The sequence below is a fragment of the Bradysia coprophila genome, unplaced genomic scaffold, assembly GCF_014529535.1.
Source record: "Bradysia coprophila strain Holo2 unplaced genomic scaffold, BU_Bcop_v1 contig_151, whole genome shotgun sequence".
NCBI classification, from domain to species: domain Eukaryota; kingdom Metazoa; phylum Arthropoda; class Insecta; order Diptera; family Sciaridae; genus Bradysia; species Bradysia coprophila.
The window spans coordinates 5280959-5294852 of NW_023503423.1; the positions used below are offsets into that span (position 1 = coordinate 5280959).

General features: G+C 37.4%; 2 protein-coding genes across 2 annotated transcripts; one reads left to right on the forward strand and one right to left on the reverse strand.

The window, feature by feature from the left end:
- Positions 1-927: 927 nt before the first annotated feature.
- LOC119074642 (nuclear speckle splicing regulatory protein 1) lies at positions 928-2337 on the reverse strand. Its single transcript, XM_037180918.1, has 3 exons — positions 2220-2337; positions 1624-2126; positions 928-1564 (listed from the first exon to the last, which is right to left on the reverse strand). The coding sequence occupies exons 1-3, from the start codon at positions 2228-2230 to the stop codon at positions 957-959; spliced, it is 1122 nt and encodes a 373-aa protein (XP_037036813.1). The 5' UTR covers positions 2231-2337; the 3' UTR covers positions 928-956.
- A 1309-nt stretch (positions 2338-3646) lies between these two features.
- LOC119074681 (COMM domain-containing protein 2) lies at positions 3647-5062 on the forward strand. The gene is made up of 5 exons (XM_037180965.1): positions 3647-3802; positions 4144-4221; positions 4282-4352; positions 4423-4593; positions 4653-5062. Exons 1-5 carry the CDS (start codon positions 3736-3738, stop codon positions 4914-4916), a joined length of 651 nt encoding a protein of 216 aa, XP_037036860.1. The 5' UTR covers positions 3647-3735; the 3' UTR covers positions 4917-5062.
- The last annotated feature ends 8832 nt before the right edge of the window (positions 5063-13894 follow it).

A 13894-nucleotide genomic window follows, 5' to 3' on the forward strand; every position in this document is an offset into this window, starting at 1 on the left:
TGATTGTGTGAGTACGAAAAAGAAACCCTTTTACACACACGAATGCGTAAAGGCGTACACAGTACGCAGCCTTTATTAACTTATGATTCCAGGAAAGAATCTTAAATTTTAAAATTCAATCGGTCATATGATCTTCAAGATCCGTTAGACCAGCACTTTCTTCTGTACGGAACTGTATTAATAAGTTTCCCAGTGAACGTATGAATACTTATTAATTGGGTATTAGGGTGGATCCAGTCCCAATATGTGTGGTCACCAAGCTTAATGCAGCTGCATCATTACTATACTGTTCGTTCCTAACTATACTTTTGAGTACCGCCAAACGACCAAACCATCTAAAGCTAATGAAGGACATAATATGTCCTAGATACATCTTCTTTCCCTCTCCAATACTACCACACATATAGTGACATCGAGATTGTACTTTGGAAATTGAACATTGCAGTGATAGCAAGCGGTCCAGGAAATTCATCACTACAAATCCATGAGAGGCCAAAAGGTAAGAGTAACGGAAACTTTGAGAGTAGCGGAACCTGTGAGAGCAACAGAAGTTTCGAGAGTAACGGAACCTTTGTGGGTAACGGAACCTTTGAGAGTAACGGAACCTTTGTGGGTAACGGAACCTTTGAGAGTAACGGAACCTTTGAGAGTAACGGAACCTTTGAGGGTATCCGAACCTTTAACAGTAACGAGTCACGGAAAGAAGCCAGTAATGAGTTACCGAATGCTTACCAACGAGCAAAGAAAGACTCCAAGCTCTTTAGAACCCTGGTAAAACTATGAACATAAATACTACCAGTGCAACGCTGCCACTAATCGAAACGCAATAACCAACCATATAATTGCTGCAGGTAGCTTTTACTTCAGATCGATCAAAATCTTACCTGCTTCACCCACAAATTATCTCGACAAATTTGAAACTCCGAATTCTCTTCACAGTTTTGAAATTCATTTATTCAAGCTTCTCGCATCTGTTTCCGTTCAAAATACCTTTGAATTGCACCCACTAGAACATCACCGACTGTTCGCTTTTCCCACACTTTCTTTCTATCAATTTTCGGTTTCTTGTTGTCATCGCTATGTTCTTCAACAACTGCATCTTTAGCTTCATTTTCAGCGACCGGTTCAGCATCACCATCTCCTTTCTCGTCGTTCGTTTTACTATCCACCTGTGGCTCCGATCCCGATGTGACAGTGGTTGCTTTGCTTTCGTTTTTCGTTGGTACATCTGTAGGATGTTGGACTGTGTTCACCGGTTCATCTTTGCTTTCCTCCTCCGAGTCCGAGTCGATGGAGAAATCCGAATCAGCATCCAAGTTTGATTGCAGATGAGCCTTTTTCGATGGTGATTTTTTGTCGGCTCCAGTTGTTTCTTCTGGTTCTTCATCAGACACGTCCGGTCCGGATGCTTTACGCTTTCTGTATACGCGGTCCTTCTTGGCTTGTTCCTTAGGCTTCTTCATTTTGTCTTCATCGACGTTTTGTTCCGGGACGGAAGCTGTTTCAGTTTTTTTGACATCTTCAGGACCCATCTTCTGTTCCCACAAATGTCGATAAAAGCCACCTATTGAGACAAGTCCTCGGTGAAATGTCTGATGGTAATTATAAAACAAGCAAACTTACCCATATCGCGTTGCTTCGTTACCTCTCCAATTGCCTCCAAGTAATCCATACGTTTTTCCTCGTCCTCAGCCTTTTTCATCTCTTCCAGTTTCTGTTTATACGACGACGTAATGAACGCTTCCTTGTCTTTGTACATTTCCCCTTCGGCTTCTCGTTCTTTCTGTACTTGTCGTTCAATCCTTCTTTCGAAATCCTTTTTTCGCCGATCGGCCGACTCCATCAACTTACCTATGTATTTCACCGATTTCTGTTCCGTTTTCTTGACCACCTTGGCACTTTCGCGTTCATTTTTTATGTCATCGAACACCTCATCATATTGGAATATTGTCGGATCCTCGGCGAGTGCCGCATTGTGAGCTCTGGCAATTTGTTTCTTTTGAATGAGGCCAAGGTCAATTTTTGGCTTCTTACTGGTCGACTCTTTGGAGTCCGAGTCGCTATCACTATCAAATGCTGACAGTTTGGCGAATTTCGGTACATCTTTCGGGTGGATGAGACCGTACCTGAAGTTTATGAAATTAATTGACAATACGTAATTGCTCGATTTTGACCGCATTTGTAGTGGATTGGGTACGTTAATCATTACAATAACTTACTGTTTAGACATGTCTGACTAATGTGGTTGAAATAATTGGTTGGAGTTTCGGTTATTTTAAGTTTACGTTCCTCAACGTTTCTGTACAATGTTTACAACTCGCAAAATTGATTTTAAATGTCAATAATAGGAAAATGTCATTTTATTGCAGTGTTGTCGTATCTCAAAAGTTCCTGATTTTTTACTAGCATGTCGCAGATGCCGCACGATTTTCAAATGTCAAAATTGGAAGCGGTAGTTAGCATTTGATCGAATTTCCATATCGAAAGCCACGATTAATATTATTTGCACAACATAGACTCTCATGACGAGAAAATCTTCTTTTGTTGGAACTTGCTGGAAGTGTCAAATATCCCCTTCAAAACACTTCCCCGTCATAAATATACTGTTATTTTCCAAACATTTACTAAGAAGGGAGATTGATCTCTGGTATACACCTCAGTTGATGGAAAAATGGAACATTTCAAACAAAAATAATGATTCTCATCGCCGCGATGATTTGTTGAATTTTTTATGTAAAATGATCAGAAGAATGTGTTCCCGCGTATCTAATCTGCACGGTTATGATCAGAGTGAGAGTTCCGAAGACCAGTTAATAAATCAAGTATGGTGTGTCCATACAACCTGGAGGAAATAACGATTTCACTTATTTCACCCTTAGTCGAACTCATTTTTCATTTAAATTTCACCAAATCTATCGAGTTCAACAAAGTTGAGTATCGAGTCTCTGGATGCGTCAAATAATAATAAAAAGTTTAAAATTTCCAAGTGACGTTACATTCATTCATTTTTGTTCAACTCGATAGATCTGGTGAAATTTAAATGAAAAATGAGTTCGTCTGCGGATGAAATAAGCGAAATCGCTATTTCCTCCGTTCGATACAAATTAGACCATACCTTATGTAGAGTTTCATTGGCCTTGGGGACAATGAAAGTGTAAAACAGGTATGGTCTATTGTCCGCCCGGATGACATAAAAATTTGATTTTCGTACTTAAACGCACTCATTTTTATATTATTTTGACATAAAATGTGAGTGCGTTTAAGACGAATTCGCCGATCGACCATACCTGTTCTAGACTTTCATTGCTTGGGGACAGTACCTGCATATTTTCATATCGGTTTGTTCCACCATACGGTAAAAACGATTTTAGACAAGGCGAAAACGAACGATAGCATTCACAGAGCCATAATCTCAACGCTTTTACGAACATTTCGTCAACAATAATTTTTTGGTTATGGCTCCATGTATGACGTTTTGACAGCTCAAATAACCTTGGAACAAACCTACACATTTTTGACATATCCCATAAGGTAAGTTTAAATAAAAAAAAAACTGATCCAATTTATCCTTCTCTCTCATCATAGTAACGAACTGCGCGTGACCGGCATGAACACCTAAACACAATATTCTGCTTCTGTCACTGAATCATACGTCAACACTGTAAGTTTGACGTTTGTTGCATTTAAAAACAATCGATTAGGAATTTATTTACAAAATTTATTTATTTACAAACTATGAGTCTGTGTATATTGAAGGATCGCTTGGAGAACTTTAAGCAATTAAAGGAATTGTCTGTCGATGGTAATGTTTCATTGTATGGGCATTTGCTGTTGTTTACACTATGTAGTAAAGGTCTTGAATGGCATGACTTGTGATATCCAGTTTCTCATCATAAACATTGTAATGCTCCGCCGTCTCTTCGATACGACTTAAGACCACTATCTAGAATTTTTGTCAAGTCAGCTGGTGAAAAATGTTCATTCCAGTCCAGAGCCTTTCGTGCCTTTTTGTTGTTCGATTTTATGTTTACTATGAGACTGGGCTGAACAGCCCATTGATAAGATGGAATTACATATCGAGATGTCTTAGCCGCAAGCCTAACTTATTTTTGTGAAATAAACTCGAGTTCAATGTTTTTGCAGAATTATCCGAATTGTGTAATCTGTCGATCGACTTTCTGAAGACCGGACCGAAGAATGAACGTCATCCAAAAATTGCAGGTAGATTACTATTTCTGTCTTTGCTAGTGGCATTGTTATTTAAGCATGTAACTTTTTCAGACAATGTCGAGAGTCTCCACTCGTTGATTAAAACATTGATCTTACTACTGACAGATGTAACCAAGAGCAATGTAAGCATTACTGATGGTCAAAATGCACTTACTTTCCTATTAAAGAAAACATTTTGTTACTCGTTTCCAGCTGAATCAATCGGAATTCGAAGCATCCCTAAAATTGGTTTTCTCCGCCAAACAACTGCCAATTCTGTGGCAATATATTGTTGACAACAAAGTTTTCATTAAAAATACTCTGCAAAGTCAAACTGTTAAATTTCCCCGGTACAGAGATTTATGTTGGCGTATCGAAACCAGGGCAAGTTCGCTATCAATGTAACGAATTTACCGTTTTGAGTGAAAACGTTTAATCTACAGATTTCGTCGAGATGTCTATTGCACCAAATCACTCCGATCACCACTGTGCTACTGACGATGGACTCGGAACAGATTAACGACAACAAAGCTAAAATCACATTCGTCAACGACAATTCATTTTCCAGTACAACCAAAACCGTTTTGTTCCAAATCGACCCCAATAACTTAGTGCACATTATCGATGTTTTGGAGCAGGCACTAGCAGAATCAAAAACTCATCGTACTAGAAATACACTGAAGGCATTCCAAATAAGTTCTATTTAAAAAGCTATATGTACAGTACAGATAGGCCCTAAGTGGCTGGTGAGACATCGTATGTTTTATTTAATCATAGTAGCCATGACATTGATGTCCACCCACAATTTATTCAGAAAATAAAATTTTCTCGATCGAAACGGTCTGAAAATTTAGGAAAAAAAATGTTTTCTTCCAAATTCTTGCAACTAACGAAAAATCCGAACCAACTAGTCTCGATGTCGCAACGTTTCATATGCAGTGGCCGTTACGAAATGAACAACCCAGTCGATAAATGTGTGAGCAATTTTCAAGACAGTGAAAGCCGTTGTCTAAAGAAAGAAGGACTGAACTGCCGTAGCCCGAATCCGTCCATTAAGTGTGTGGATGTTAGTCCGCAACGAATATGTACGAAAGTTGCGGCCCCGAAGCAGTCGTTCAGCGAGATGTTGCTGGCTTACAATCAGCATATTCGGGCCCCATGCTTAAACGAATGCTGTTGCTTGGAACCCTCTGATCCGGATTACATGCATAAAGTTCATTAAATTGATAGTGTTTTGACTATTTAACATCTTGTGTCTTTCATTTCACTTGGCACTGAGCACTCTCAAGAGCTATACTGACGACGCTGATAATTATCATATACCCATCAGCAACTCTTAAGATGTTCCCAGCACTTGCGAAGAATCATTTCGTCCTATCACCATAGCAAAATTGTTTGCAATTAAAAATAGATCTTAAATGCAATGGTCATTAGACTCAACATAATTTCGTTTTAATTGATGCATGCTGCTTGTTGATAACCTTTTCGCATAGCTCTTTTCGAGACGAATACAAAGAAAATGTTTCAAAACGGTCGCAGTGTTATCAAGGCTTTTTTATTTGTTATTTAATCTGAATCCGGATTGGTGAACAGTATGTGTTTTATACCTAATTGGCTAATTCAGCTAAAAAAAGAAGTTTCATGTTGCAACGGTTGCAATAAATCAATCATTCAGGGAATATTTTTCAGAATTTTCAGAAATAAAACTACCAAAAATAGGCCTTGAACTCATCTGAATATTTTCCTGACGGTAATAGGCGGTAATAGTGATAACGGAGAAAAGTTTCAAAAATATCTCTTTCGTACGAGATTGACGGATCCTTTTCTTGTAATTAGAATCCCACATATAAAACTGCAAAAACCATACGGTTTCAATGATTAACACGATCAACACTTTTCCACGTGCCTGACGATGGCCCCGGAATAGTTTGTTTCACTTTATAAGTCGTTTGCAATTATAACTTGATATGTAATGACAATGATTACTAAAAATTGTTGAAAGATCTCTCCAGCAATTAAAATACAAATTTTGTTTTGACTATAGTGGACTATTCGGGCTATAAAACACTAATCAAAACAATAAATTTCCACGTAATCTACTATCAAGTTAGATATTATATCAAATAGGGAAATGCTGTTTGGAAACTAAAGCTCAAATCCAATAGATTTGTAAAAGTACTTATGTCAGCGGTTTATTTTTTTTTGTGAACCAACTTCACTCCTTTCCATAACATTTCATGGATATTTTTACCATTGTACCACTAAAACCATAGAATGTAAAGAATGAAGTACCTACTGAAACAATATGTGGCGCCTCTACAGGGCAACCAAACCTGAACATGACCTAACAAAATAGGAAAATCTATTTAAATGTGTTCTATCTTTATTAAAAGCGAAAAAAAGGCTGCAAGGCGCAACCAGTAGAAACGATCTTTTCAATCTTTTCAACGATCTTTTTGTGCTATATCAAATGTTCAACATGGTTTTAAAAAGGGACGCTCTACATCAACGAATCTTATGGAATTTGCAAGTTATGCTTTGAAGTCAATTGAATCTGGCTCACAAGTTGATGCTATATATACAGACATTCGGAAGGCGTTCGATCAAGTGAACCATCGATATCTTATTCAGAAACTTAAAGAATTGGGTGTTGATCCCAGTTTGTTAGACTGGATGAAATCGTATCTGGACAATCGATACCAATGCGTGAGAGTCCTCGGATGGAAGTCTGCCAGATTTATGGTGCCGTCAGGCCTCCCACAAGGCATTCATCTCGGTCCACTGCTCTTCATCCTCTTTTTCAATGACGCTACGACTTTTTCTCGTTCTGCTAAGCTGGGAGTTTTCGCAGACGACCTGAAACTGTATGTTAAGATAAACAACTTGGATGATGCGAGGCTCCTCCAGGATGATATCAATTTGTTCTCAGCTTGGTGTAAAAGAAACGGATTATCTCTAAGTATCGATAAATGCAGATCGATGTCTTTTCATCGAAAGTCTAACCCGATTATCTACAATTACACCATCGACGATGCTGTTGTCACAAGGGTGTCTGAAATCCGTGATCTCGGCGTTGTATTGGATCGGAAGCTCAGCTTTAACAGTCACATTGCAAAAATAGTATCGAAAGCTTATTCGTTACTTGGATTTCTTAAGAGAATTTGTTTCGACTTTCGGAATGTTAAGGCTCTGACGAGTATCTATAACGCTCATGTTCGTTCTCATCTCGAATATGCATCAGTGATTTGGAATCCGAGCTACGACGTGCACAGTGATAAGATCGAATCAGTTCAAAGGCAGTTTGTCATGTGTGCCCTCAGGAGGACCGTAAAACGTGATTCTGAGCACAGGCTTCCACCGTATTCTGATAGATGCTCTGCACTGGGTTTGGAGACTCTGGACAGGCGCCGCACCAACTCATGCGTATTTTTCGTTTACGATGTGTTATCTAAGTTCATCGATGCTCCTCAGTTGCTTGACTGGTTCAACAATATCAGAAATACTCGGTCACATGGTTACGGGCTCAGAACGATGACATTTTTCCAGAACATCTTTCATAGAACCAATTATGGATCGTCCGAACCCATCAACTCGGCCTCCAAATTGTTTAACAAGGTTAGTCATCTATGTACGAATGGAGTGTCGAGAGAGGTTTTCCGGTCACAAGTAAGAGCTTTGAGCGCAATTTGAATGTTGGCACCCGTGTCAAACTATTTGAAGGTCTTTCTTCTCCAACTCGTGCTTTGCTAGGTGGGCGTTATGTCATGAATTTTTGTCTTACTTTTTATGTATCTGAATTCAGGGACGTGCCACTATTGTCTTTTTATCAGCAATGTTAGATTATAACTATATGGTAAATAAATGTTTCAAATCAAATCAAAAACAAATATTTATAATAAATAAAAGTCATCAACTCCATTACGTTCCAAAGTCCCCAAAATGTAACTAGCGTTTCTCCGTTTTGTAAAATAGGTATAATCCATAGAGCGTGATTCGCCAGAAGCTTTTCGCATTAATGAACCCAATTTCTTAATAAATGTACTTAAACACTTACACACTTAAACACTTGTTTCGGGACCCATGCAACCAAGTGATTCAAAAGCATTGGGTGTAAATAAATAGTTTTCTTTTAAGAGGAATCACCCCTTTTTCATTGCACAAAACCGAAAAAAGGGTCTGAAAGTTGCAGTGATTTCTCTTAGGGTACAACACAAGGAGGCTTATGGTTTATTTACACACTTAATTTACACGTTTCTGGATGCAATAATGGTTTCTGATTTTTGAAAAAGTAATTCGGATTATTGTTTTTTCAACTTTTAAAATGCCCGTTTTCAACCGAATTTTTCCATAAATTGCACATATTTCTCGTCACACATAAACTTTCATAATACAAATGCACACTTCACAGATTCCTGCTATTGATTCTGATGCTTTAATGGTTTCACTTTAGCTAATTTCATTTAGTTGCTCACACAAAACGAATAAAAACAATTGAAACTGAAGCGAACAGAAAAAATGGCGGCAGCCATTTTTATCAGCTGATCTGAAATTTACATGGAAATATTGACGATTTCACCTATTCAACGTTAGGTGGCACCATGAATTGGTTGTTTAAAAAACTAAATGGATGAGAACTCTTAAACGTATGTAATGATTATGCTTGAATATTTCTATAAGATTTTTTGGAAATCAATCACATAAGATCGAGCTAGTGTGTCTCTAATGGTTACATCCCACAAAATCGGTTTACCGTGACTCCATGGAATTAGAGTCATCCCGTCCGGTCTTTTACCATCATCTCTAGAAATGCCCGGAGGTAACAGATTCGGAAAACCTGCAGAGGAAAATGCATGAGAAAATTTTTTATTAACTTCATCGTGTCCTGGAATCCATCCTCCGCTTTTATTGCAAGATAAACCATCTAAGCCATCCTTCGTAACTTTCTTTGCACAAATACATTTACGTTCTTCGCATAATTGGCTACCCAAACGAGGACCAACAGCAATTCTTGCAGAATTGTGACAGTTGGGATCAAAAGTCGGTCTATTCCATCTGTTAAAGTGACGTTTAAAACGTCAAACAAGATTTTTTATGTGAAATGTAATCTATTCCACTAATTACATTGAGGAAAAATAAACGATTTTGTGACCATTTTACCTAAAAAAATTTGTTTGACATTTTAAACGTCACATTGACAGATGGAAGAGGACGACTTTTGGATCAAACTGTCACAATTGTTATCTAATAGTAAGCCTAACTGACTCGATGGAACCATTTGCATCCACTTTAAAGACTCTTTAGTTGATGACGCAAGTAGTCGAGCAGGAGCAGTCGACTCACTAGAATCAAACACTTCCGAATTCTTTTGCTCTTTCCTAACGATATCCAATAATAGCCAAATCTTCTACTTTCCTAATACCCATATCCTTAAAAGACAACGGGAGAGACTCTTGATCCCATGAAAACCCGTCCACCCTCGTGTTAGTAATAGCTTCGAGCGTAGAACGGAAAATCTCGTCTACAGCTTTCAGCTTATCCGATAACAAAAAAGCCTTCCAAGAACGCAACAGGTAATTAAACCCACAACTACTCAAAGATTTCCTAAAAATACACAAAGCAGGATGAACATCCATCAACTTTAAACGACCGCACATCAAACTAATTGATTCTATCTTCTAAGAAAACATCCTTTCTAAACCTAATTCGAAGATTGGCGAACCTAAAATATCATCAACCTTTTTAATGCCTCATCCTCAGCAGAAGCATTCACAAAAAGTACTTCACATTTAACCGCGTTCAAAGGTAGGCCGGATGTTTCACAAAAGGACAATACCTTCCTAATATCCTGTGGAACAGCTGACAGAACATCACCTATAATAAAAATTTATTTGAAGCTCTTTTCCCAGGTCTTTTCCTTTTAACTTGGGTTGTTATCTCGGAATCAGATACTGAAGTGTCAATTTCATGCTGGTTGCTGTAATGCAATGTTACTAAATCAATAGAACAATGGCAATGACTCAGATTTTTTTCTCTGAAAATCCAAATAAATTGCATATCGTAAGCTTCTATATCATTTTTTACCAAATGGTTTATTATTTTGTAAGGACAAGTATATAAAAGTGCCAAACATAAATGACATCAATCGACTTTTATAGATGTTTTAGCATATTATATCGTTGTTCCAGTAAACGCGCCTAATTTGAACGAATTTAAGACAAATCAATCTAATATAGATACCGCGAGGTGACCAATGCATGTTAGCTAGAAGAAATTTTCACCTCCGTATATTTACAAGTGCAGTCAATGAAACGTAGGTATAGATTTTCTTCAGTGGTTTTTCAACAGAAGTGCATGCAAACAGAAGTGCTTATGCTTTTTTATACGAGTGAAATAGTTACTTGCCTGGGTGTGGTAAAACTGGATAAAGATGGACAAGCCGTTTTGTTTGTATACGTGCAGCAGCTGAAGCAATAGTAAACCTAATTGCTTCGAGAATTCCAAACGAATCAAAATGTTATAAACCGGTTACGCCAAAAGGGGTGAGGATGAGGAGAGGAAGGCTAAAAAACATTTTATATCAGTAAATTAAGGAAACTATTGATGTCTGTGAAACTTAAATTTCTCCATACTATGGAGTCCATAGCATTCCCAGCACTGGTCCTGATTCATTTTGAAGGACTAGATTTTTCATGTTCGTAATAACCAATCACTAACAACAGAAGCGATGAGCGCCTTCACAATTGATATATAACAAAATAGCTGACAAAATGTTATGTTTAATGTGGTTTTACTTAATCGATTGATTCTGATCGCCAACCGCATGTACACATGTTCATGATATGATTAATGATGAACGAATAAAAAGCTTTTAACATTCCGAGAACTTTTTTTCTTTCAGATAAAACAGATCGTCTGACAAAATTCGGAAACATCTAAAAATATAAACTTATGCGAAAAGAATAACCAGACAGGTAGGTAGTATATAAGAATGATCACACTATAATTAAAAATTGAAAGAGTTTAGTCGAATTATAGTTGAAAGGAAAGGAAAGAAAGATGATTCATGTCAGCGAAGAAATGAACTTGAACATGAACATATCGATAGCATTGACAGACAAAGAATGGTGTCCAAAAAAGTATTTAAACAGAAATCGAAGTTGCTAATTTCTCAGTGTGTCTGATGTGCGGAAGTGTAGTGTGTAGACAAATTTTTATTTATTATTCCGAGTGTATAACGAACAACTGTTGCCTGATTTGTCCGATTGAATGCAGGTGAATTTTATTATTATAGTTTTCTGTAGTGAACCGCATGAAATACAGTTCGAAGTAAATGTGCCGTTCGCTTATCGATAATATGAATCTCACGTTCTTATTTTTCAAACGATAATGTTCAATAGACTCTCAATAAATGTTTGACAGAGCCTGTTGATAGCCAACATATCTTCCGTCAATCAAAATGTAATAAAAATTATTAAATGTTACGATGGAATTCGACATTTGAACTCATTTCTTATCATTTTGGATTTTGCGGTTACGATAGCCGTGACTATGATTTGCCGGCACATTAAAAATTACTCGTCAAACACAATATACTTCCAAGACAGGCGATTTCCGACCTTATTTACATGACTTTCTTATTTTGTCCACAGTTCTGGGGTATAATTTAAGTGACAATACTAGATCGTGGGGTAGGGCGTGCTTATGGAAATTTTTTGGGTGGTATACCTTTCGAACGGAGTTTAGCACTGAAACATCATTCTTCTTTAAATTGACAATCTGGATTTCGTGACGTACCACACTATTATACCTATAAGTTTTGTTTTAAATATCTGAACCTGGCCTTAAACTACCTTAACATTATGGTGAACAGAACTTGATATTGACTAGATAAGAAGTTGATTAATAGGATGTGGCGATTTACAACTTTATTTTTAATGAAATCTGTGAAACCCAGCACCAAGCACCTATGCATGAGGAGTAATTATTGGCATTTTTGTTAATGAGGATATAAGCTTGTCCCGGTAGATTTTCTGAAATATTTGAAATTTTTGCCAAAAAAATTCCATGGATGATTTTACAAAGGTTTCATCTACGAATTGAATCTACGAATTGAATCTACGACACACAAAAATTACAGTCGGTGACTTTGAAATAAGTGAAGTATTTCTTTTCAGCTGTTTTTCATACAAACAAATATGGTCTCACTTGTTTTAACGGTTTTATAATTACCACGCGCATGCGTGTACTGTATATTGTTCAACAAGCATTCGCACATTTGTTTGTATGAGTGGATCAGCTGAAAAACAGCTGAAACAAAATGCATCGCTTGTTTGAAAGTCACCGACTGTAAAAAAGTTTACAAAAAATTGAAACGTATTTTAGATGTGGCTTCAAGTTTCTCCGAGGCCTCATTTCCAATAAATTTTCTGTCTAATTGTTTCTTAGCTGGCAACGACTTTGCCGGAAAGTTGGAAATCGTCACATCTTAATGATTAATGTTGACCTGACCTGAAATCTACATAACCTGAACACGGTTCTGATCACATTTGTCTTTTATAGAATTATCTGACCTCACCTTTAGGGTCGAGTCATTTCTTACTCACGGTGGGGTTGAACAAAATTTAAATAAAGTCGCGACACCACCTCCGATTTTTTTTCATATTCTTATTGAGGGACTCGAGTACTATAGGGAACCACATTCAGTTCGCAGATCTATCCAGCCGTTTCGGAGAACCGGCACTCATGGCCGTGCGGAACCGACGAGTCAATTTGAATTCAGATGGTTATCGCAACGGATAGAGGGACTAATTCTAAGCTAATTTGTGTTGAAATGGCTTCCCTCGACAATGTGACCACGTAGCTACAGCCAAATTACGAAATTTCGACATTTTTAAATCGTGATATGTCCAAGATAAAGAGAGTTTGAAACTTTTTGAATGGCGATATTGGTAGACGATTCCATGCTCTATTAAACGCCGAGAAAGGATTTAAAAAAAAATTGTCTGAGTTGTACAATATTTGAATAAGTTTATTTTCACCATCATCGGCGAAGCTTGGACTTTTCTGTAATACACAGGTTGACCATGTATGCAACAAGACAATAATGCCTGATCAGCCTGCAGTCTAAGCTTTACAACGATACCACACTTGCAATACCAGCCTTACAACAAGTATCTGTTACAACCTTTTGTTTGCAGCAAGGTCACTCTACGACGAAATTTTTAATTTATCATCCATCTTCAAGTGCCCGTTCCTTTAGGATGGGTGGAATTGTTATCCATTCTTCATAAATAAGTGGTTTAAGTTATTTGAACCATTTCTTATAATGATTACGTGTACCTGGAGTCGGTTGAAGCTGATTTCCACATACTTTTGGGGTAAATTTCCTCTAATGGCTAGCGAAATCAGCTTTAACCGACTCCAGATTAATGTAAGAATTGCTTCAAATAACTCATACCACTTATTTATAAAGAATGCATAACAATTCCACTCATTCTAAAGGAAAAGTGCCCGAAGATAGATAGTAAATTGAAAATCTCGTCGTAGAGTGATCTTCCTGCAAACAAAAGGTTGTAACAGATACTTGTTGTAAGGCTGGTATTGCAAGTGTGGTATCGTTGTAAAGCTTAGACTGCAGGCTGATCAGGCATTATTGTCTTGTTGCAGAAAGGGTCAACCTGAGTAT

Coding starts and splice junctions, on each gene's coding strand:
- LOC119074642 (XM_037180918.1), bottom strand. Junction 1,565..1,623: donor AACGAAGCAACGCGATATGG/GTAAGTTTGCTT, acceptor TTGTCTCAATAG/GTGGCTTTTATCGACATTTG.
- LOC119074681 (XM_037180965.1), top strand. CDS start 3,736: ATGAGTCTGTGTATATTGAAGGATCGCTTGGAGAACTTTAAGCAATTA. Junction 3,803..4,143: donor AAAGGAATTGTCTGTCGATG/GTAATGTTTCAT, acceptor ATGTTTTTGCAG/AATTATCCGAATTGTGTAAT. Junction 4,594..4,652: donor GTTGGCGTATCGAAACCAGG/GCAAGTTCGCTA, acceptor TTTAATCTACAG/ATTTCGTCGAGATGTCTATT.